The following is a 22,356-nucleotide window of genomic DNA, read 5'->3' on the forward strand; positions in this document are numbered from 1 at the left end:
AACCATTGCCAGAAACTTTAAACGGAACACTCAAATAAATGAAATCCTACCTCAGTAGATGGACTAATATACTAGTTGCTTTAACCGGCAGAATATCTATTGTCAAAATTAATATATTGCCACGGTTGAATTTTTGTAGTTCAATGCTTCCCCTCATCTCCCCCTTCTGGCTATTGGGATAAAATCCATAGTGCATCTTAAAAATATATATGGCAAGGTAAACAAGCCTTGACAAAATTAAACTTGCAGAGGTAAAGATGTAGGATGACTATACGTACCAAACGTTACATTTTAATTCCAGGCACTAGCATTCAATCTTAAATTGGTTTAGACATGATTCTTCCTCCCCCTGGCTGAGTAGAGACAGATATATGGTGTCTCCTAATGCTATGGAAGAGGTGGTCTTGACTGATCTATCCCTTAACACTAAAACCGCCGAGGGACGCCCCATTCAAGCTAATGAACAGTCATTTTGACTGAAACATTCCAACAGTGTAATTAATAGATTTCATATATGCTATCGCAAAAATAATCATTTTGGTTGTGTTTATTAAGGTCTAAGTAGCATTTTCATTCGTTTGTTACTGTAGGCTATATGTAAAAACAAAAACAACTAAATTAGAGTGTTTAATCAACTTTATTTGTGGAGTGCCTTTGTTACAACTTTGAAACGTGTTGGAACAGGGTAAGAGCTTTAAATAAACTACAAATTTAAAAGAAATACCCCAACCACCAAGACGCATGGTCAGCAAGACGAGCAGTCAAATGATGAAAACATCATTAGCCTAAACATAATTATAGGTGACAAATGTGTTTGATAGTGAAAATCAGCAAAAAAGCAATAATGGCATTATAATGAATATAAAAGAGCAGATATGACAACAGTCAAAAAACAGTCAATTATTTATGTCGGATACCATGGCGAATGTCTGTTCCTTTGTCATCAAAACGGAGGTAACGCATGATCTCTCTCAAGTGATCCCGGGATATGGTTTCTCCTAAGAAGTCTCCCACACGTCTTACCAGAGTTCTCCATATACACACCATCTCCACCAAGTGCTCCACGCACATAGAGGATTGAAAGGAACGCTTCCAGCTCATCAACAGACAGACCCTAGGCAGCGTCTCCTTGCTCCGTGTGCGCCTTAGCCACAGCACAGTCCCTGAATGCTGTAGCCTGTCCGTGTCACGAAAACAACGAAAGCTGGTGAGTGCATTGCTGATGTTTTTAGTTTGAGATGTAATGCCTGCTCTCTGTGGTGACACGTTGTGCTGATAATTGGCCCATAGCATTGTCACCAGCTTGTTAAACGGTGCCATCCCTTCCTCTCTCCTGTCTTAGGCACCTGCTCAGTGCGCTACATTCTGGCTTTTGTTGCGCTTAGGCCTCGGAGATGTAGGTTCATGCTGAGGCTCAGAATCAGAAGAATAATCAGAGATGTCATGATTTATTTCTCCCCCACCATCCGAGTCATTTCCATTCAGATCTTGTAGCAGCATGTGCATCCATTCGTCTTGGTCTTCTTGCCATTTTAAATGACGCACGCTCTTAGTGTTCTCCAAGCAGGCCAGAGTAGACTGATAAAACTGCTTGGATTCAGTGGACTGATATAGAGTACATACAATTTCGAGACTATAATTAGAATATACCAATACCATAGAATGGTCAGCCCTGTTCTTCATTCACAATTGGTGATTACATAATTATGCATTGCTCATCAACTCACCCATTCTCCCCCATCATACTTTAATTAATACATTTATTCTGTTATACCCTGGAGCAGGTTTTCATCAAAGATCTTTGTATTTTGCTCCGTTCATCTTTCCCTCGATCCTGACTAGTCTCCCAGTCTTTGCCACTGAAAAACATCCTCACAGCATGATGCTGCCACCACCATGCTTCATTGTAGGGATGGTGCCAGGTTTCCTCCAGACGTGACGCTTGACATTCAGGCCAAAGAGTTCGATCTTGGTTTCATCAGACCAGAGAATCTTGTTGCTCATGGTCTGAGAGTCCTTTAGGTGCCTTTTGGCAAACTCCAAGCGGGCTGTCATGTGCATTTTACTGAGGAGTAGATTCCGTCTGGTGCGGAGATGGTTGTCCTTCAGAAAGTTTCTCCCATCTCCACAGGGTACCGTGTGTAGATTTGATGAGAGGAAAAAAACGATTTAATCAATTTTAGAATAAAGCTGTAATGTAACAAAATGTGGGAAAAGTCAAGGGGTCTGAATACTTTCCGAATGCACTGTATATACAACTTTTAGAAAGCTCATATTCTGAGCTAGCCATTAAAGTATGGTCCACAGATCTAAGAGAATCTTAACAGGCCTTTTAAAAAGGTGTAATATTCAGAAATTGAGCCGCCATTTCCTGGTTGCTAAAATTCTAATAGTTCAGTTTATGTGACAAAACAAGTGTAGATAATCATTGTACCATCTAAACAGCTGTGAAATACATTTTCAATAACCAAAAATGGTATTTTCAGCTGTTTGAAGTTGGTGTACAAAACCAAAAGTAGGACGCAAAAACTAAACTTAAGAACGGGAAGCATAGACACAGCGCACATAGAACATATGTACATTCTCGGACTTGCTTTAAATGAGAATGACAGCTCTATAACCCCCTTTTTTAGGTGAATTTGATCAAGTCTCCCAAAAAAGTTACATATTGCAGCTTTAACTGGAACAGAATATGCGAAAAATATTGCATGGGTGGGAAACATGGTTTCCGGGTGGGGAGGGAGGATGCGGGTGGGTGGATGGGGACTGAGGGGGAGAAATCTTTGTATGCATTTCTTTGATCGTTTTTTGTCCCTGTAACGTCCCTTAATTGAAAACAAAATACAAACAAAAGGAAAAACTAAAAAGAAATTAGTCACCCCAAAATGTTTTGATCAAATATAAATACCATGATTTGTTTTATTTCCGCAACATTTAATCCATAGAAGAGGCCGAAGGAGGAATGATTGTTGATGTATATTTGACATTGGTTTCTTTTTAAATGTAACCTTTATTTAACTAGGCAAGTCAGTTAAGAACAAATTCTTATTTACAATGACGGCCTACCGGGGAACAGTGGGTTAACTGCCTTGTTCAGGGGCCGAACGACAGATTTTTACCTTGTCAGCTCGGGAATTCGAGCCAGCAACCTTTCGGTTACTGGCCAAACGCTCTAACCACTAGGCTACCTGCCGCCCCATCTTAAAGCATATACTTTAAAAAATAATTAGTTGGAACATTTTGGCCATACCCAGGCCTACTTTAAGTTTCATCCGTAAGGTGCTACGTGGGTCATTCCACGAAATGGAGACCTTTTGGGCATGCAAACTATTAAGAAATTAACTTTTAAATATATTTTATTTCAACATTCAATTGCATGTAGGATATGTTTAGCCTATGGAAAAACATATTTTTTCACACCTCAAGCATTAAAATCCTATGAACTAAGAGCATTTTTTCTGCACCACACTGTCTGTAAACCCTGTTACAAACACTTATGTAACTGCCTAACTATACTGAACAAAAGTGTTGGTCCCATGTTTCATGAACTGAAATAAAAGATCACATATTTTTTTCAAATGTTGTGCACAAATTTGTTTACATCCCTGTTAGTGAGCATTTGTCAATTGCCAAGATAATCCATCCACCTGACAGGTGTGGCACATCAAGAAGCTGATTAAACAGCATGATCAATACACAGTTGCACCTTGTGCTGGCGATAATAAAAGACCACTAAAACGTGCAGTTTTGTCACACAACACAATGTCACAGATTAACAATTGGCATGCTGACCGCAGGAATGTCCACCAGAGCTGTTGCCAGAGAATTTAATGTTAATTTCTTTACTATAAGCCGCCTCTCCAACGCCATTTTAGAGAATTTGGCAGTACGTACAACTAGCCACACAACCGCAGACCACCTGTAACCACACCAGCCAAGGAACTCCACTTCCGGCGTCATCATCTGCGGGATCGCCTGAGACCAGCCACCCGGACAGCTGATGAAACTGAGGAGAATTTCTGTATATAATAAAGCCCTTTAGTGGGAAAAAAACTAATTCTGATTGGCTGGGCCTTACTCCCCAGTGGGTGGGCCAGTCTCCCAAGTGGGTGGGCCTATGCCCACCCATGGCTGTGCCCCTGCCCATTCATGTGAAATCCATAGATTAGGGCCTAATTATTTATTTCAATTGACTGATTTCCTTATATCAAATCAGAATTTATTGGTCACATACACATATTTAGCAGATGTTATTGCGGGTGTAGAGAAATGCTTGTGTTCCTAGCTCCAACAGTGCAGTAATATCTAACAGTTCACAACAATACACACTAATCTAAAAGTAAAATAATGGAATTACCAGATATATAATAAATAAATATTAGCAATGTCGGAGTTGCATTAACTAAAATACACTAGATTAGAATACAGCATATAAATATGAGATGAGTAAAACAGTATGTAAACATTAAAGTGACTAGTGTACATTAAAGTGGCCAGTGATTACAGGTCTATGTATATAAGGCAGCAGCCTTTAAGGTGCAGGGTTACCTAACCGGGTGGAAGCCGCTGTTGCACCTCTTCAGCACACTGTGTGGGTGGGATCCTTGATGTGTACGCAGATGAACTTGAAGCTTTCCACCTCCTCCACTGCGGCCCCGTCGATGAGGATAGGGGCCTGCTCCCTCTGCAGTTTCCTGAAGTCCACGATGAGCTCCTTTGTTTTGACGACATTGAGTGAGAAGTAATTCTCTCAGGGCCCTCACCTCCGCCGTCTGCAAACTTGATGATTGAGTTGGAGGCATGCGTGGCCACGCAGTCATGGGTGAACAGGGAGTACAGGAGGGGGCTGAGCATGCACCCTTGTGGGGCCCCTGGGTTGAGAAGCAGCGAAGTGGAGGTGTTATTTCCTACCTTCACAACCAGGGGGCGGCCTGTCAGGAGGTCCAGGACCCAGTTGCACAGGGCGGGGTTCAGACCCAGGGCCCCACGCTTACTGATGAGCTTGGAGGGTACTATGGTGTTGAATGCTGAGCTATAGTCAATGAACTGCATTCTTACACATTCCTCTTGTCCAGATAGGGCGGTGTGCAGTGCGATGGCTATTGCATCGTCTGTGGATCTATTGCGGCGGTAAGCAAATTGAAGTGGGTCTAGGGTGTCAGGTCAGGTAGAGGTGATATGATCCTTAATTAATTAACTAGCCTCTCAAAGCACTTCATGATGACAGAAGTGAGTGCTACGGGGCGATAGTCATTTAGTTCAGTTACCTTTGTTTTCTTGGGTACAGGAATGGTGGACATCTTGAAGCAAGTGTGGACAGCAGACTTGGATAGGGAGAGATTGAATATGTCCGTAAACATTCCAGCCAGCTTGTCTGTTCATTATCTGAGGACGCGGCTAGGGATGCAGTCTGGGTGTCGGTGGCACTGTGTTATCCTCAAAGCGGGCGAAGAAGGTGTTTAGCTTGTCCGGAAGCAAGACGTCGGTGTCCACGATGTGGCTGGTTTTCCCTTTGTAGTCCGTGATTGTCTGTAGACCCTGCCACATACGTCTCATGTCTGAGCCGTTGTCTCTGTACTGACGTTTTGCGCGAATGCTGCCATCTATCCACGGATACAGTGACTGATGAACCCAGTCCCCATATCCATGTATTCTTCGATGTTATTCTCAGAGGCTACCCGGAACATATCCCAGTCCGCGTGATCAAAACAATCTTGAAGCATGGATTCCGATTGGTCATACCAATGTGGAATAGACCTTAGCACAGGTACTTTCTGTTTGAGTTTCTGCCTATAGGAACGGAGGAGCAAAATGGAGTCGTGATCAGATTTGCCGAAGGGAGAGCCTTATAGGCATTTTGAAAAGTTGAGTAGCAGTGATCCAATGTTTTCCCAGCGAGAGTACTACAGTCAATGTGTTGGTAGAACTTCGGTAGTTTCTCTCAGATTTCCCTTGTTAAAATACCCAGCTACAATAAATGCCACAATAAACTGTGGTTTCCAGTTTGCATAAAGTCCAATGTAGTTCTTTGAGGGCCGTCGTGGTATCGGCTTGAGGGGGAATATACACGACTGTGACTATAACCGAAGATAATTCTCTTGGGAGGTAATATGGTCGGCATTTGATTGTGAGGTATTCTAGGTCGGGTGGACAAAAGGACTTGAGTTTCTCTATGTTAACACAATCACACCACGAGTAGTTAATCATGAAACTGTAACTCAGTAAAATAGTTGAACTTTTTGCATGTTGCGTTTATATTTTTGTTTAGTATATTATTTCAAATCAGGTTTGAGATAAATCCAACATTTTCTCATTGATCAAGTGTCCCTTGTGCCAAACTGACAGGGCTGACGATAACAGGGTTGAGGTTTTTGGCTGAAGCTCGGCCATTAGTCCGCATGGTGTTCATAAAATTAGTAATTATACACATGTTCCACACATAATGAAAGTGTAATCAAATTAAAGTTATCCTAACATTCATTGAGCAAACAGGGTTGACGTGTTAAGCTCAACCACCTCAGCCAAAGATGATAAAACAACTATAAATAGACCAAATAGAGAGAAGTTACTTCCTTTCCCACCATGCTGTTCAGATGACCCAAACGTTGTCATCTGCTGTGAATCATTTAACTGAACGGTTCATTATTACAATGGGTAAATTGTTTGCATAACAGGGTTGGCCTTAAAATGAGGGACAGACGTAAATGCTTTACTAATCAGAAAAATATAAATAAAAACCTTCAGAAATGACTGTCAAAGCATCAAAATAACAAGGCCTTTACAATGATGGTGAAACTTCGATATATTTTGGGATTAAGTTTGTGGAAATCTTGACATGTCAAAATGCAGAATTCTGGCACTTTAGCAAGCCTTAATTTATATAAAAAATTGGGATTTGTTGAATTCTCCATGTGTTTTATATTAAAGTCCACTTCATTGAATATAACAAGATTTTAAATTTCAATATTGGTGCATAATTTCTACTTAAAATATCAAAGGGACGCAAAAGGCACCCATTTCGTGGAGCGTCCCACAAAGCAAAAATGGGTGTAACATTAACCTTCACTACTTGCTATCAGTAGTATTTAGATTAACATAATTTTCTTACATTAAGTTATAAATATTGATAATATATATTTTTTGATTTGGCTAATTTGAACATAATATACTCTATGTGCATATCAAAGATCCAGAGTGGGATCTCTGCTACTTTTAGATTTATAATCCAATTTGTAAGAATTACTAACAGAGTGAATGTGGAAACGGTCACCCTCGGTTGGTGATTTGCATGCTCTGCATGGCCGCACAGCATTTACTGCGATGCTTCCTCCGCAGAAGTCAGACCATTCATACTTCTTGCGCTTATGGTATATTTTCAATACTCATCTTTATATTTTTCTATATCATTTTCAAAAAGAAAATTGTCATTGAAATCAAAATACTCGTCATATTAAAAAAGGAAACGGTAAAGCTTCATGACATATTTGTTGCATTGTAGCACCTACAGATGAAACAATGTGGAGTCTTAAAGGAGGCCTGGGTACGGCCAAAAGGTTACAAATGCTACAGCTTCAAATAATTATTTCGCAAATATGCTTCAAGATACAAATGTCAAATATATGTCAACAATCCTTCCCCCAGAGAACAAAAAGGACAATGATTTGGGGGATTTTCACAACGTTTAAATCCATATTTAAACGTTGTGAAAATCCCCCAAATCATTGTCCTTTTTGTCCTTTTTGTTCTAGAATCACCGAGTAAGGTTACCATTTAGCTGCTAGGCAACCAGGTCTAAAATGACAGGGAACTATGGCCTATAGCGATATGGTACCACAGACAGAATATGATGGGTAAATCTACAGGCTTGTTTGTAATGGTGCTACCAGTACATGGGGAGTTAAGTGCAGATAGCAGAGTACACAAACACACAACTCCTCTCTAGACTGCTAGACTATATTGGCAGATCTGAGAGGGAGAGGAGTTTTTCAGGAGAAGGATCAGAGCGGGGTGATCATAAATAACTGACGAATAAAAACAGAGGGAGCGAGTGGTGGTGCTGATCATGACGTGAAAGAAATCATCAACCATGATGAGATGTTGACATTAGCCATTTTCCTTCAAGGTTTTTCCTGCCTCTTCATGGTTTCATCAGGGTCATCCCCAAAACATCAAAACACCAACAGCCTTTTGGGGAAACAATGCTCTTAACTGGGCATCCGTTTAAAGAGTGTGTGTGTGTGTGTGTGTGTGTGTGTGTGTGTGTGTGTGTGTGTGTGTGTGTGTGTATGTGTGTGTGTGTCTGGTTAAACAATTGCGCTGTGACTCTAAGACACAAATTGTTCCCCATTCAGCTGGTAAGGGGTGTTCCTAGGCAACAGCCTGTCTTGAGTTTGAAGTCATATTGTGGACTCTTGAGACTTTTCACATACACACACGTGCAAAAGCAGGCCTCTAACCTTGTGATAAGGAACCAGGCTAGTTGTGTGAAGTCTGGCGAAGCCCTCAGGTAGGTCTTGATGTGCGGCATGGCGTGACTCCTCCCCGTCGTCTCAGCTTGCCAGCGACTAGACACACAAAAAAATGTAAGTACATCATTTGCTCTGGGTAGAAGTATACCGTGACTTAGTCCACATTTTGTTGAGTTAAAGCCTAAATTCAAAATGGATTAAATAAACACAAATTTCACCCATGTACACACAATAACCCACAATGACAAAGTAAAAACATGTTTTTAGGAATGTATCCTAATTTATTGAATATGAAACAGAAATATCAAATGTACATAAGTATTCACACACCCGAGTCAATACTTTGTACAAGCACCTTCAGCAGTGATTACAGCTGTGAGTCTTTCTGGGTAAGTCTCTAAGCGCTTTCCACACCTGGAATGTGCAACATTTTCACCTTATTCTTTTCAAAAGTCTTCAAGCTCTGTAAAATTGGTTTTTAAAATGTGAAAATGAAATGTGCAACATTTTCAGGTCTTGCCATAGATTTTCAAGTAAATTTAAGTCAACACTGTAACTAGGCCAATGATTAACATTCACTTCTTCTTGGTAAGCAAGTCAGTGTAGATTTGGCCTTGTGTTTTGATTATTGTCCTGCGAAAGGTGAATTCATCTCCCAGTGTCTGGTAGAAAGCAGACAACCAGATTTTCCTCTAGAATTTTGCCTGTGCTTCGCTCCATTCTGGGTTTTTTTAATCCTGAAAAACTCCCCAGTACTCAACGATTACAAACATACCCATAACATGATGCAGCCACCACTATGCTTGAAAATATGGAGAGTGGTACTCCGTAACGTGTTGTATTGGATTTGCCTCAAACATAACACTTTGTATTCAGGACAAATATTTTTTGAAGTATTAATTTAGTGTCTTGTTGCAAACCGGATGCATTTTTTTTTGAATATATTTATTCTGTACAGGCTTCCTTATTTTCACTCTCAATTAGGTTAGTATTGTGGAGTAACTACAATGTAACATTGTAGTTCCCCACAATACTAACCCCCCCATCCTCAGTTCTCCTATCACAGCCTTTAAAGTGTTTAAAGTGACCATTGTCCTCATGGTGAAATCCCTGAGCATGTTTTCTTTCACTCTGGCAACTGAGCTAGGAAGGATGCCTGTATCTTTGTAGTGACTGGGTGTATTGACACACCATCCAAAGTTGGAATTAATAACTTCACCATGTTCAAAGGGATATTCAAAGTCTGCTTTTTAAAAATGTTTACCCATCTACCAATAGGTGCCCTTCTTTACAAGGATTGGAAAACCTCCCTGGTCTTTGTGGTTGAATCTGTGTTTGAAATTCACTGCTCGACTGAGGGACCCTTCAGATAATTGTATGTGAGGGGTACAGAGATTAAGTAGTTATTAAAAAATCATGTTAAACACTATTATTATGCACAGAGTGAATCCATGCTATTAATTATGTGACTTGTTAAGCACATTTTTACTCCTGAAATTATTTAAGCTTGCCATAACAAAGGGGTTGAATATTTAGAGACAACTCAGCTTTAGACATTTTTTATTTATTTTTATAAAATCGGGAAACATTTCTAAAAACATAATTATGGGGTATTGTGTGTAGGCAGTGACACAAAATCTCTTAAATTCAGGCTGTAAAACAACAAAATGTGGAAAAAGTCCAGGGGTGTGAATACTTTCTGAACACACTGTAGTATCAGCTTACACCAGGGTTCCAGACTGCGACCATTTAGTCTCATTTTGCCACCCTTTGACTTGGCTTTGCAATTCGATTTTTAATTGGTCACGTCTGCGCGAGTCTCAAATTCTAGCTGGTCAACTCACTCAAAACGTCTTATTTTTTGGCCGGCTAAAACCATAATTGACAATGGTCACCATGGTCAAACAGTACCGCTAGATTAAAGTGCATCGATTCCTGCCATGAAAGTGCCTGCTCTGCCCATGACAGTGCCCGTTTCGCCGGGGCTGGCTGCGCTGACGAGCGAGCAACTCCCCTACCCTGTGCACTCTTTTTAGATGGAGGCAAAAATGCATTCTGATTGCGCAACATTTCAAAATGCAGTCGTGGAAATAATACTGTTTTGAAAATAAGTACGCTGCCGTTAATTGAAATGAGGATGGTCTTCGTTTTCTGGGGGTATGACATTTATTTAAACTCTCAATATTGAGTGATTTACAGTTTTAAAAACAACGTTTATGGTATGTCTGAGATGATGGGTCTGCCGTGTCTTTGTGAGACGCAGAGTAGATGAACGGATGATTTCTGCATATGTGGTTCCCACCGTGAAGCATGGAGGTGGTGGTGTGATGGTGCTTTGCTGGTGACACTGTCAGTGATATATTTAGAATCCAAGGCACACCTGGCTACCACAGCATTCTGCAGCGATACGCCATTCCATCTGGTTTACGATTAGTGGGACTATCATCTGTTTTTCAACAGGACCCGAAATACACCTCCACGCTGTGTAAGGGCTATTTGACCAAGAAGGAGAGAGATGGTGCTGCATTAGATGACCTGGCCTCCACAATCGCCCGACCTCAACCCAATTGAGATGGTTTGGGATGAGTTGGACCACAGAGTGAAAGAAAAGCAGCCAAGAAATGCTCAGCATAAGTGGAAACTCCTTTGGAAAAGCATTCCTCATGAAGCTGGTTGAAAGAATGGCAAGAGTGTGCAAAGCTGTCATCAAGGCAAAGGGTGGCTACTTTTTCGGTTACTACATGATTCCATGTGTGCTATTTCATAGTTTCGATGAATTGTAGAAAATAGTCATAATAAAGAAAAACCCTTGAATGAGTAGGTCTGTCCAAACTTTTGACTGGGACTGTACATCCGGTGAAACGCCTTGTTCTATCTGTGGTAATAGCGGACGGCAGAGTAGAGTAGTTCGACTTACTGGAAGTAGCTGTGGAGCCAGAGTTGTTTCTGAGCAGTCTGGATGCTGTAGGGTAAAGAACCACCGGCTGGAATGACAATTACACTGTTAGTTCATAAAACCTTCGTAACAACGTCATAAAGCTTTCATAATAACATCAGAAATCTCCCATGACGCTGTCAAGAACTACAATACCACATTAAAGCCTTCGCGAAACCTTCATATAGCATTCATAACAATGTCATGAGACCACAAATCCTGTCGGCACCTGGTTCCGACAACTACAGTAATGCTTCCTCACAACACCACTGTAAGCTTTGACTTTGAGACAAGAGGAGAGGAACAGGAGGAAGTGAGTTAGTGTTGCGAGGTCTGACTGTGGCTGAATCTGTACCTGGATAGCCCTCCAGACTGGTCCTCACATCGTCCACTGACGGGTAGATCTGTGGAAGATGGAACACATGTTAACACACCATGTATCAAATACCTGGCTGGGGAACACACATGTAAATCAAATCAGACCACAACCTCGTCATCCTCCAGGAAAGCAGCCATGTTTTGAGCTTCACTAATGAGCACCTGACAGAGAGCAGACTGTATGACCAGATGATTACAGCCTGTTGGTTAACGGGGGGGGTCTTTCTTCACAACAAACCCCACAGTTAGAGACAGAGTCACACACACACAGACACATAGGAACTTGCATGCTCACGCACGTACACACACACACACTAGGGAATACATAGGCAAGGTTGAGCTAGGTCTGTCTATCTAGGCCTATTCTTAGATGGCCAAATGTCTGTCTATCTGTCCGTCTGTCAGAAACAGGCACAGGGGGTGAGATTCAGTGTGGAGCCATGACTTTCAGCTGACATTTGCTGAAAGATCCATAAGGAACACTAATCAATGGGACACAGACCGTCAAAGGGACAAATTCTCTAAAAATCCCCAGGAAGACATTTTATTGAACTGATGCAGGGAAGTGATATAACACAGTGCCTTCAGAAAGTATTCACACCACTTGACTTTTTCCACATTTCGTTGTGTTACAAAGTCTGATTTTTTCCTACGATCTACACAAAATACGCTGTCAAAGTGGAAGAAAAATTATATATACACATACACAGATACATATATACACATACATACATACATACACACACACACAGTCGGAGGTTTACATACACTTTGATTGGAGTCATTAAAACTTGTTTTTCAACCACTCCACAAATTTCTTGTTAACAAACCATAGTTTTGGCAAGTCGGTTAGGACATCTACTTTGTGCATGACACAATTACCGTAATTTCCGGACTATAAGCCGCTACTTTTTCCCACGCTTTGAACCTCGCGGCTTATACAATGACGCGGCTAATTTATGGATTTTTCCCGCTTTCACAAGATTCATGCAGCCAAAAAACTGAGCACTGTCACATAATGTGACGTAAATCGAGCGTGCTCAAACTTCCCATCATTCTGATTACGGTAGTCATTTTGTCACCCTCATCATGGCAAAGACACGGAGAAATGCATATGATGCAGCTTTCAAGTTGAAGAGGATCGATCTGGCTGTTAGAAAAGGAAATAGAGCTGCTGCACGGGAGCTTGGCCTTAATAAACAGATTCTGTGAAAGAAGCCATCAAGAGGACAAACTCAATTCCAGCTGTGATTCCTGGGGGCACAACAAAGTATTTGCAGTGTAACATCAGTGTAAATCGTGCATTTAAGGTGGCGCTCCGTGTTCAGTGGGAGGCTTGGATGACAAGTGGGGAGAAATCCTTCACTAAAACGGGCCGCAACTTATGGTCAAGTCTGCCAGTGGGTCCTGACAGCGTGGAGCATTGTCAAAAAATCCACTATCATCAACGGGTTTCGAAAGGTTGGACTGCTGCGTGTTGAAGAGGGCAGCATGAGCTCAGCGGGGAATTTGCCTCCGGATGAAAGTGACGAGAGCGACAATGAAAACGATCCAACATCGGATGAAGCAATTCTGAGGCTATTCAACTCCGACACCAAAGGAGATGACTTCAGTGGTTTCAGTGCACAGGAGGAAGAAGATAGTGACCAATGACTTTCTTGGTAGGCTACTGTTTACTGCTATTTTTTCTATTTTTGTTACAAGCCGTGTTTCGTTTAAAGGCTGTGTAAAGTTCATTTGATTCAATGTACCGGTAGGCACCTGCGGCTTATAGACATGTGCGGCTTATTTATGTACAAAATACATATTTTTTTTTTAAATTCAGTGGGTGCGGCTTATATTCAGGTGCGCTTAGTCCAGAAATTACGGTAATTTTTCCAACAATTGACATAATTTGAGTCGATTGGAGGTGTACCTGTGGATGTATTTCACGGCCATCATGGGAAAATCAGCCAAGACCTCAGAAAACAATTGTAGACCTCCACAAGTCTGGTTCATCCTTGGGAGCAATTTCCAAACGCCTGAAGGTACCACGTTCATCTGTATAAACAATAGTACGCAAGTATAAACACCATGGGACCACACAGCTGTCATCCCGCTCAGGAAGGAGACGGGTTCTGTCTCCTAGAGATGAACGTACTTTGGTGCGACAAGTCTGAATCAATCCCAGAACAACAGCCTTGTGAAGATGCTGGAGGAAACAGGTACAAAAGTATCTATATCCACAGTAAAACGAGTCCTATATCGACATAACCTGAAAGGCCGCTCAGCAAGGAAGAAGCCACTGCTCGGAAACCGCCATAAAAAAGCCAGACTACAGTTTGATACTGCACACGGGGACAAAGATCATACTTTTTGGAGAAATGCCTTCTGGTCTGATAAAACAAAAATAGAACTGTTTGGCCATAATGACCACCATTATGTTAGGAGAAAAAAGGGGGAGGCTTGCAAGCCGAAGAACACCATCCCAACTGTGAAGCACGGGGGTGGCAGCATCATGTTGTGGGGGTGATTTGCTGCAGGAGGGACTGGTGCACTTCATAAAATAGATAACATCATGAGGATGGAAAATTATGTGGATATATTGAAGCAACATCTCAAGACATCAGTCTGGAAGTTAAAGCTTGGTCGCAAATGGGTCTTCCAAATGGACAATGACCCCAAGCATACTTCCAAAGTTGTGGCAAAATGGCTTAAGGACAACAAAGTCCAGGTATTGGAGTGGCGATCCCAAAGCCCTGACCTCAATCCCATAGAAAATTTTGTGGGCAGTACTCAAAAAGTGTGTGCGAGCAATGAGGCCTACAAACCTGGACTCAGTTACACGAGCTCTGTCAGGAGGAATGGGCCAAAATTTACCCAACTTATTGTGGGAAGCTTGTGGAAGGCTACCCGAAACGTTTGACTCAAGCTAAACAATTTAAAGGCAATGCTACCAAATACTAATTGAGTGTATGTAAACTTCTGACCCACTGGGAATGTGATGAAAGAAATAAAAGCTGAAATAAATCATTCTCTCCACTATCTCCACTATATCTCTCCACTAACATTTCACATTCTTATAGTGAAGTGGGGATCCTAACTGACCTAAAACAGGGACATTTTTAATAGGATGGATTAAATGTCAGGAATTGTGAAAAACTGAGATTAAATGTATTTGGCTAAGGTGTATGTAAACTTCCAACTTCAACTGTATGTATAGTCGTGGCCAAAAGTTTTGAGAATGACACAAATATTAATTTCCACAAAGTTTGCTGCTTCAGTGTCTTTAGATTTTTTTTGTCAGATGTTACTATGGAATACTGAAGTATAATTACAAGCATTTCATAAGTGTCAAAGGCTTTTATTGACAATTACATGAAGTTTATGCAAAGAGTCAATATTTGCAGTGTTGACCCTTCTTTTTCAAGACCTCTGCAATCTGCCCTGGCATGCTGTCAATTAACTTCTGGGTCACATCCTGACTGATGGCAGCCCATTCTTGCATAATCAATGCTTGGAGTTTGTCAGAATTTGTGGGTTTTTGTTTGTCTTAAGGATTGACCATAAGTTCTCATTGGGATTAAGGTCTGGGGAGTTTCCTGGTCATGGAACCAAAATATCGATGTTTTGTTCCCCGAGCCATTTAGTTATCACTTCTGCCTTATGGCAAGGTGTTACATCATGCTGGAAAAGGAATTGTTCGTCTCCAAACTGTTCCTGGATGGTTGGGAGAAGTTGCTCTCGGAGGATGTGTTGGTACCATTCTTTATTCATGGCTGTATCTTAGGCAAAATTGTGAGTGAGCCCACTCCCTTGGCTGAGAAGCAACCCCACACATGAATGGTCTCAGGATGCTTTACTGTTGGCATGACACAGGACTGATAGTAGCGCTCACCTTGTCTTCTCCGGACAAGCTTTTTCCCGGATGCCACAAACAATCGGAAAGGGGATTCAGAGAAAATGACTTTACCCCAGTCCTCAGCAGTCCAATCCCTGTACCTTTTGCAGAATATCAGTCTGTCCCTGATGTTTTTCCTGGAGAGAAGTGGCTTCTTTGCAGCCCTTCTTGACACCAGGCCATCCTCCAAAGGTCTTTGCCTCACTGTGCGTGTAGATGCACTCACACCTGCCTGCTGCCATTTCTGAGCAAGCTCTGTACTGGTGGTGCCACGATTCTGCAGCTGAATCAACTTTAGGAGACGGTCCTGGCGCTTGCTAGACTTTCTAGTGCACCCTGAAGCCTTCTTCACAACAATTGAACCGCTCTCCTTTAAGTTGTTGATGAGCCGATAATTGGTTGATTTAGGTGCAATCTAACTGGCAGCAATATCCTTGCCTGTGAAGCCCTTTTTGTGCAAAGCAATGATGACGGCACGTGTTTCCTTGCAGGTAACAATGGTTGACAGAGGAAGAACAATGATTCCAAGCACCACCCTCCTTTTGAAGCTTCCAGTCTGTTATTCGAACTCAATCAGCATGACAGAGTGATCTCCAGCCTTGTCCTCGTCAACACTCACACCTGTGTTAACGAGAGAATCACTGACATGATGTCAGCCTGTACTTTTGTAGCAGGGCTGAAATGCAGTGGAAATGTTTTTTGGGATTCAGTTAATTTGCATGTCAAAGAGGGACTTTGCAAATAATTGCAATCCATCTGATCACTCTTCATAACATTCTGAAGTATATGCAAATTGCCATCATACAAACTGAGGCAGCAGACTTTGTGAAAATTAATATTTGTGTCATTCTCAAAACTTTTGGCGACGACTGTATGTGTGTGTGTGTGTGTGTGTATATATATATATATATATATATATATATATATATATATATACACTGCTCAAAAAAATAAAGGGAACACTTAAACAACACAATGTAACTCCAAGTCAATCACACTTCTGTGAAATCAAACTGTCCACTTAGGAAGCAACACTGATTGACAATACATTTCACATGCTGTTGTGCAAATGGAATAGACAAAAGGTGGAAATTATAGGCAATTAGCAAGACACCCCCCAAAACAGGAGTGATTCTGCAGGTGGTGACCACAGACCACTTCTCAGTTCCTATGCTTCCTGGCTGATGTTTTGGTCACTTTTGAATGCTGGCGGTGCTTTCACTCTAGTGGTAGCATGAGACGGAGTCTACAACCCACACAAGTGGCTCAGGTAGTGCAGTTCATCCAGGATGGCACATCAATGCGAACTGTGGCAAAAAGGTTTGCTGTGTCTGTCAGCGTAGTGTCCAGAGCATGCAGACGCTACCAGGAGACAGGCCAGTACATCAGGAGACGTGGAGGAGGCCGTAGGAGGGCAACAACCCAGCAGCAAGACCGGTACCTCCGCCTTAGTGCAAGGAGGTGCACTGCCAGAGCCCTGCAAAATGACCTCCAGCAGGCCACAAATGTGCATGTGTCAGCATATGGTCTCACAAGGGGTCTGAGGATCTCATCTCGGTACCTAATGGCAGTCAGTCTACCTCTGGCGAGCACATGGAGGGCTGTGCGGCCCCACAAAGAAATGCCACCCCACACCATGACTGACCCATCGCCAAACCGGTCATGCTGGAGGATGTTGCAGGCAGCAGAACGTTCTCCACGGCGTCTCCAGACTTGTCCTCTTGCTCAGTTGTGCACTGAGGCCTCCCACTCCCCTTTACATTCTGGTTAGAGACAGTTTGCGCTGTTCCATGAAGGGAGTAGTACACAGCGTTGTACGAGATCTTCAGGTTCTTGGCAATTTCTTGCATGGAATAGCCTTCATTTCTCAGAACAAGAATAGACTGACGAGTTTCAGAAGAAAGTTCTTTGTTTCTAGCCTGAAATCAAACCCACAAATGCTGATGCTCCAGATACTCAACTAGTCTAAAGAAGGCCAGTTTTATTGCTGATTTAAATCAGAACAGTTTACAGCTGTGCTAACATAATTGCAAAAGGGTTTTCTAATGATCAATTAGCTTTTTAAAATGATAAACTTGGATTCGCTAACACAACGTGCCATTGGAACACAGGAGTGATGGTTGCTGTTAATGGGCCTCTGTTCGTTTATGTAGATATTCCATTCAAAATCAGCCGTTTCCAGCTACAATAGTCATTTACAACATTAACAATGTATGTCTGATCAATTGATGTTATTTTAAATGGAGAAAAAGTGCTTTTGTTAAAAAACATGGACATTTCTAAGTGGCCCCAAACTCTTGAATGGTAGTGTATGAACTCAGCAAAAAAGAAACATCCTGTCAACAAAAAAGCAAAAAAGAAACATCCTGTCAACTTCGTTAATTTTCAGCAAACTTAACATGTGTAAATACCTGTATGAACATAAGATTCAACAACAGAGACATAAACTGAACAAGTTCCACAGACATGTGACAAACAGAAATGGAATAATGTGTCCCTGAACAAAGGAGGGGGTCAAAATCAAAAGTAACAGTCAGTATCTGGTGTGTCCACCAGCTGCATTAAGTACTGCAGTGCATCTCCTCCTCATGGACTACACCAGATTTGCCAGTCCTTGCTGTGAGATGTTACCCCACTTTTCTACCAAGGCACCTGCAAGTTCCTGGACATTTCTGGGGGGAATAGCCCTAGCCCTCACCTTCCGAGCCAACAGGTCCCAGACGTGCTCAATGGGATTGAGATCTGGGCTCTTCGCTGGTCATGGCAGAACACTGACATTCCTGTCTTGCAGGAAATCACGCACAGAACGAGCAGTATGGCTGGTGGCATTGTCATGCTGGAGGGTCATGTCAGGATGAGCCTTCAGGAAGGGTACCACATGAGGGAGGAGGATGTCTTCCCTGTAACGCACAGCTTTGAGATCGCCTGCAATGACAACAAGCTCAGTCCGATGATGCTGTGACACACCGCCCCAGACCATGGCGGACACTCCACCTCCAAATCAATCCCGCTCCAGTGGACAAGCCTCGGTGTAACGCTCATTCCTTCGACGATAAAAGCGAATCCGACCATCACCCCTGGTGAGACAAAACCGCAACTCGTCAGAGAAGAGCACTTTTCGCCAGTCCTGGCTGGTCCAGCGACGGTGGGTTTGTGCCCATAGGCGACGTTGTTGCCGGTGAGGACCTGCCTTACAACAGGCCTACAAGCCCTCAGTCCAGCCTCTCTCAACCTTTTGCGGACAGTCTGAGCACTGATGGAGGGATTGTGCGTTCCTGGTGTAACTCGGGCAGTTGTTGATGCCATCCTGTACCTGTCCCACAGGTGTGATGTTCGGATGTACCGATCCTGTGCAGGTGTTGTTACACGTGGTCTGCCACTGCGAGGACGATCAGCTGTCCGTCCTATAACGCTGTCTTAGGCGTTTGACAGTACGGACATTGCAATTTATTGCCCTAAGGCACGTTCACGCAGATGAGCAGGGACCCTGGGCATCTTTCTTTTTTCAGTAGATAGGCCTCTCTTTAGTGTCCTAAGTTTTCATAACTGTGACCTTAGTGTCTTAACGACCGTTCCACTGGTGCATGTTCACTAATTGTTTATGGTTCATTGAACAAGCATGGGAAACAGTGTTTAAACCCTTTTCAATTAAGATCTGTGAAGTTATTTGGATTTTTACGAATCATCTTTGAAAGACAGGGTCCTGAAAAAGGGACATTTCTTTTTTTGCTGAGTTTATAAAAAAATAAAAATAAAACACTAATACATCTTCATTAAATAAGTATTCATCCCCTGAGTCAATACATGTTATTATCACATTTGGCAGTGACTACAGCTTTTAATCTTTCTTGGTAAGAGTCTAAGAGCTCTGCACACCTGGATTGTACAATATTTGCACATCAATATTTTTTTAATCGTTCAAGCTCAGTCTAATTGGTTGTTGATCATTGCTAGACAGCCATTTTCAAGTCTTGCCATAGATCTCCAAGATGATTTAAGTCAAAACTGTGACTAGGCCATTCAAGAACATTCAATGTCGTTTTGGTATGCAACTAAAGTTTATACTTGGCCTTGTGTTTTAGGTTATTGTTTTGCTGAAAGGTGAATTTGTCTCCCAGTGTCTGTTGGAAAGCAGACAACTAGGTTTTCCTCTAGGATTTTGCCTGTGCTTAGCTACTTCGTTTCTTTTAATCATAAAAAACTCCCTAGTTCTTGCCGATGACAAGCATACCGATAACATGATGCAGCCACCACTGTGCTTGAAAATATGAAGAGTGGTACTCAGTGTTGTGTTGGATTTGCCCCAAACACTGTATTCAGGACATAAAGTTAACTTCTTTGCCAAATTATTTTCAGTTTTACTTTAGTGCCTTATTGCAAACAGAATGCATGTTTTGGAATGTGTGTATTCTGTACAGGCTTCCTTTTCACTCTGCCAATTAGGTTATGGAATAACTACAATATTGTTGTAGTTGTTTTCTACTATCACAGCCATTTAAGTGTTTAAGGTCACCATTGGCCTCATGGTGAAATCCCTGAGTGGTTTCCTTCCTCTCTGGCAACTAAGTTAGGAAGTACGCCTGTGTCTTTGTAGTGACTGGGTGTATTGACACACCAAAGTGTAGTTAATAACTTCACCATGCTCAAAGGGATGCTAAATGTCAGCTTTTTTTTACCCATCTACCAATAGGTGCACTTCTTTGCATAACATTGGATAACCTCCCTGGTCTTTGTGGTTGAATCTGTGTTTGTAATTCACTACTCGACTGAGGGACCTTACAGATAATTGTATGTGGGGGGTACAGAGATGAAGTAGTCATTCAAAAATCATATTCAACACTATTATTATGCACAGAGTGAATCCATGCAACTTATGTGACTTAAGCCCACTTCTACTGCTGAACTTATTTAAGCTTGTCATAACAAACGGGTTGAATACTTAAAACTACTTAAAGCATTTCAGCTTTTCATTTTGTATTCATTTGTAAAAAATAATAAACACTTCCACTTTGATATTATGGGGTATTGTGTGTATGCCAGTGAAAGAAAATCTTAATTTAAAATTCAGGCTGTAACACAACAAAATGTAGAAAAAGTCAAGGGGTGTGAATACTTCCTGAAGGCATTGTATACAACAACATTATAAAACTGGATGTACCCTGATAACACAATGGTAATGTTTCTACATTATCATTTCAGTTATTTCCGAATCATGGTCGTGAATAATTTGATGTTACTGAACGCTACAATACAACACCATACAATAGGAGCATAACGATACGGGACATGGTGTTGTTGATGCATTTGCAGTAAGTAGGTTACAGCAGTCACTTGTTTGCTTTCAATTTCATGTCCCTACATTATTGTGTTTAGAAGACTGGGACTGTTGTGCGTCGCATAATAACTAGTAAACAACAATATATAGAATAGAGATGAAATAAGATGATCTATTTCTGTCAGGTAATGTGGTGGGTTGGACAACAGGGTAAATATCCTCACACACACATGCAGGCGAACGCACACACATAGATTGTGCCCGAGCTTGCACAAACAAGGAGACAAAACATACAGCGCGCGCACCCCAAAAACCACACATCCCAATGATTCCACCCAGGCCTCTCTAACACACACACACCTCTTCTGAATGCATCATTTAAAAACGGTTGCATTAATTTGACACTAAATTTCTACATGTACCATTACTGAAAAGACTGCGCACCACAAAAACATCTTGATTTATAAACTTGGTGCATGCCAGACATACACGTTTCCCCGTTATAAATCAGACATGTCGTAAAACGGCGCCCTGGGGAACGAGCATTATAACGCCACCGTAAAAACATGCATCATTCACCTTTTATGGTGACAATAACACCTTTATTAGCTGTATACTTTGGAAATATTGGAATTCGGCCAAGACAGTATCTAAAGCAGGGGTGTCAAAGTCAAATGGACGGAGGGCCAAATAAAAAATTTAGCTACAATCCGAGGGCCGGACTGTTCGAATGTTCATTGAAAATTTTTTAAATGACGCATATAGTCTAGTGAACCTAATTGAACCTACTGAAAACCTAACAAATATATTCCAATATGATCAGATAAATAAAGCAATATTTTCTTATGGCTCTGTCAGTAATCTTTAATTTTCAACAGACACAAAAGACAAATTTCCTTTATATAAAAATCCCCATAACATGAACATTAAATGAAAGAAACCGGTATTCAAGGCACCATCAGTAGCCTATATTTTCTATTTTAGCAAAAGTGGGCTAAATTTACTTCAAAGAAAAAAACAATAATAGCAATTTTCTATCATCCACTCAACTGAAATATTTTTAAAATATAATTGGATTGAAATACAATAAAATAAAGTGCAAAAATCTATTAATCAAAAACAACACTTTGTTTAAGGAGAAGTAACATGCAGTGAAAACAAATATTAAACTTTAACTTTTAAACTTGAACTGAGTAAAAACTCTAAATATGTGATTGCACAGTAATGTTCACTTGTTTGAGGTTGAGGGTGATACTTGGTGGTGTCCCATCTTTTCCACAAGTTCATCAATGTTCGGGGTAAGGCTCTGAGCTGAGGAAATCCTCAGAATTGAGTGGAGGTGTGCAGCAGTAAGTCGACTTCTGTGTGATGTTTTGTTCAGGTTCATCAAAGAAAACAGTTGTTCACACAGGTATGTGCT

General features: G+C 41.5%; 1 protein-coding gene across 4 annotated transcripts in view; it reads right to left on the minus strand.

Annotated features, from left to right (window-relative positions):
* Positions 1–22,356, minus strand: part of tdp1 (tyrosyl-DNA phosphodiesterase 1) — a 74,657-nt gene that overhangs the window by 34,001 nt on the left and 18,300 nt on the right. For all 4 annotated transcript variants that reach the window (XM_055863821.1, XM_055863820.1, XM_055863819.1 and 1 more), the window contains 3 exons: positions 11,759–11,807; positions 11,386–11,452; positions 8,457–8,564 (listed from right to left, as the gene is read on the minus strand). In XM_055863821.1, coding sequence (XP_055719796.1) covers positions 8,457–8,564; positions 11,386–11,452; positions 11,759–11,807 — 224 coding nt within the window. The remainder of the gene's footprint in view (positions 1–8,456; positions 8,565–11,385; positions 11,453–11,758; positions 11,808–22,356) is intronic.

Source organism: Salvelinus fontinalis, chromosome 15 (genome assembly GCF_029448725.1).
Source record: "Salvelinus fontinalis isolate EN_2023a chromosome 15, ASM2944872v1, whole genome shotgun sequence".
Taxonomy (NCBI): Eukaryota; Metazoa; Chordata; class Actinopteri; order Salmoniformes; family Salmonidae; genus Salvelinus; species Salvelinus fontinalis.